The sequence below is a fragment of the Plasmodium reichenowi genome, chromosome 11, assembly GCF_001601855.1.
Source record: "Plasmodium reichenowi strain SY57 chromosome 11, whole genome shotgun sequence".
In the NCBI taxonomy this organism is placed as follows: domain Eukaryota; phylum Apicomplexa; class Aconoidasida; order Haemosporida; family Plasmodiidae; genus Plasmodium; species Plasmodium reichenowi.
The window spans coordinates 617493-618437 of NC_033656.1; the positions used below are offsets into that span (position 1 = coordinate 617493).

The following is a 945-nucleotide window of genomic DNA, read 5'->3' on the forward strand; positions in this document are numbered from 1 at the left end:
TTTTTTGTAATTATAAAAATAATATTAATAATATTATTGTTTATTTATTTGTTTTTATATATTATTTTTTTTTTTTTTTTTTAAAAGGAAAAAAAATTAAAAAAAAAATAAAAAAAAAAAAAATAAAAAAAAAAAAAAAAAAAAAAAAAAAAAAAAAAAAATGTATTATAAAATAAATATATTATATATGTTGTATATGTTTATAAATTTTATAATGATATATATTGTTTCTATATATGTGTAATTTTTTTTTTTTTTTTTTTGTTAAAAAGGAATATAGTACGTGTGGAAATTCACCAGATACATTTCTTGGTGGACCTTGGTAAAAATTAAAAAAATAAATTCTATTAATATTATAACATTTACAAAGTTGTATCTCTTATGTCTAGTAAATTTGCAGCAACTGAAGCATATAATAAGATTAAAAATTTACCAAAACATAAAGAATTAAAAATAAAACTAAGAATTCATTTCTTCGACTTATGGGAAGATGATTCTCTCTTTTTACAAGTTGATAATAAAACAATATGGACTCGTAAAGAAAAATAAATTAAAAAATAAAATATATACACACACAGATACATACATATATATATATATATATATTGTAACATTTAATATTAAGGTATATCACTTTGATGTATATTATTATTTTTATTATTTATTTTTTTTTAAGATTCCCATAGATCATGTGTATCCAAAGTATTATGAATGAACATATAATATGAATTAAAAAAAAAAAATTGTTCATATAATTCAAATTTATTATTATTTTTTTTTTTAATATGTAAACGTTTTATTTTATAAGGACTGTTTTTCTGGAATAAACATTTGTGGGCAAAATATTCCAGACCGTTTATCAGTTAATCGAAATAAATAAATAAATAAATGGACACACATATATATATTTATATGTATATGCTTTTTTTTTTTTTTTTTTTTTTT

The 945-nt window shown here is 16.1% G+C and overlaps 1 protein-coding gene across 1 annotated transcript in view; it reads left to right on the plus strand.

Moving 5' to 3' along the window:
- Window positions 1-945, plus strand: part of PRSY57_1117300 (hypothetical protein) — a gene marked incomplete at both ends in the record, with an annotated part of 2240 nt that overhangs the window by 548 nt on the left and 747 nt on the right. The window contains 4 exons of the mRNA XM_020114944.1: window positions 273-322; window positions 390-535; window positions 677-702; window positions 809-862. Of these exons, the coding sequence (XP_019970313.1) occupies window positions 273-322; window positions 390-535; window positions 677-702; window positions 809-862 (276 nt within the window). The remainder of the gene's footprint in view (window positions 1-272; window positions 323-389; window positions 536-676; window positions 703-808; window positions 863-945) is intronic.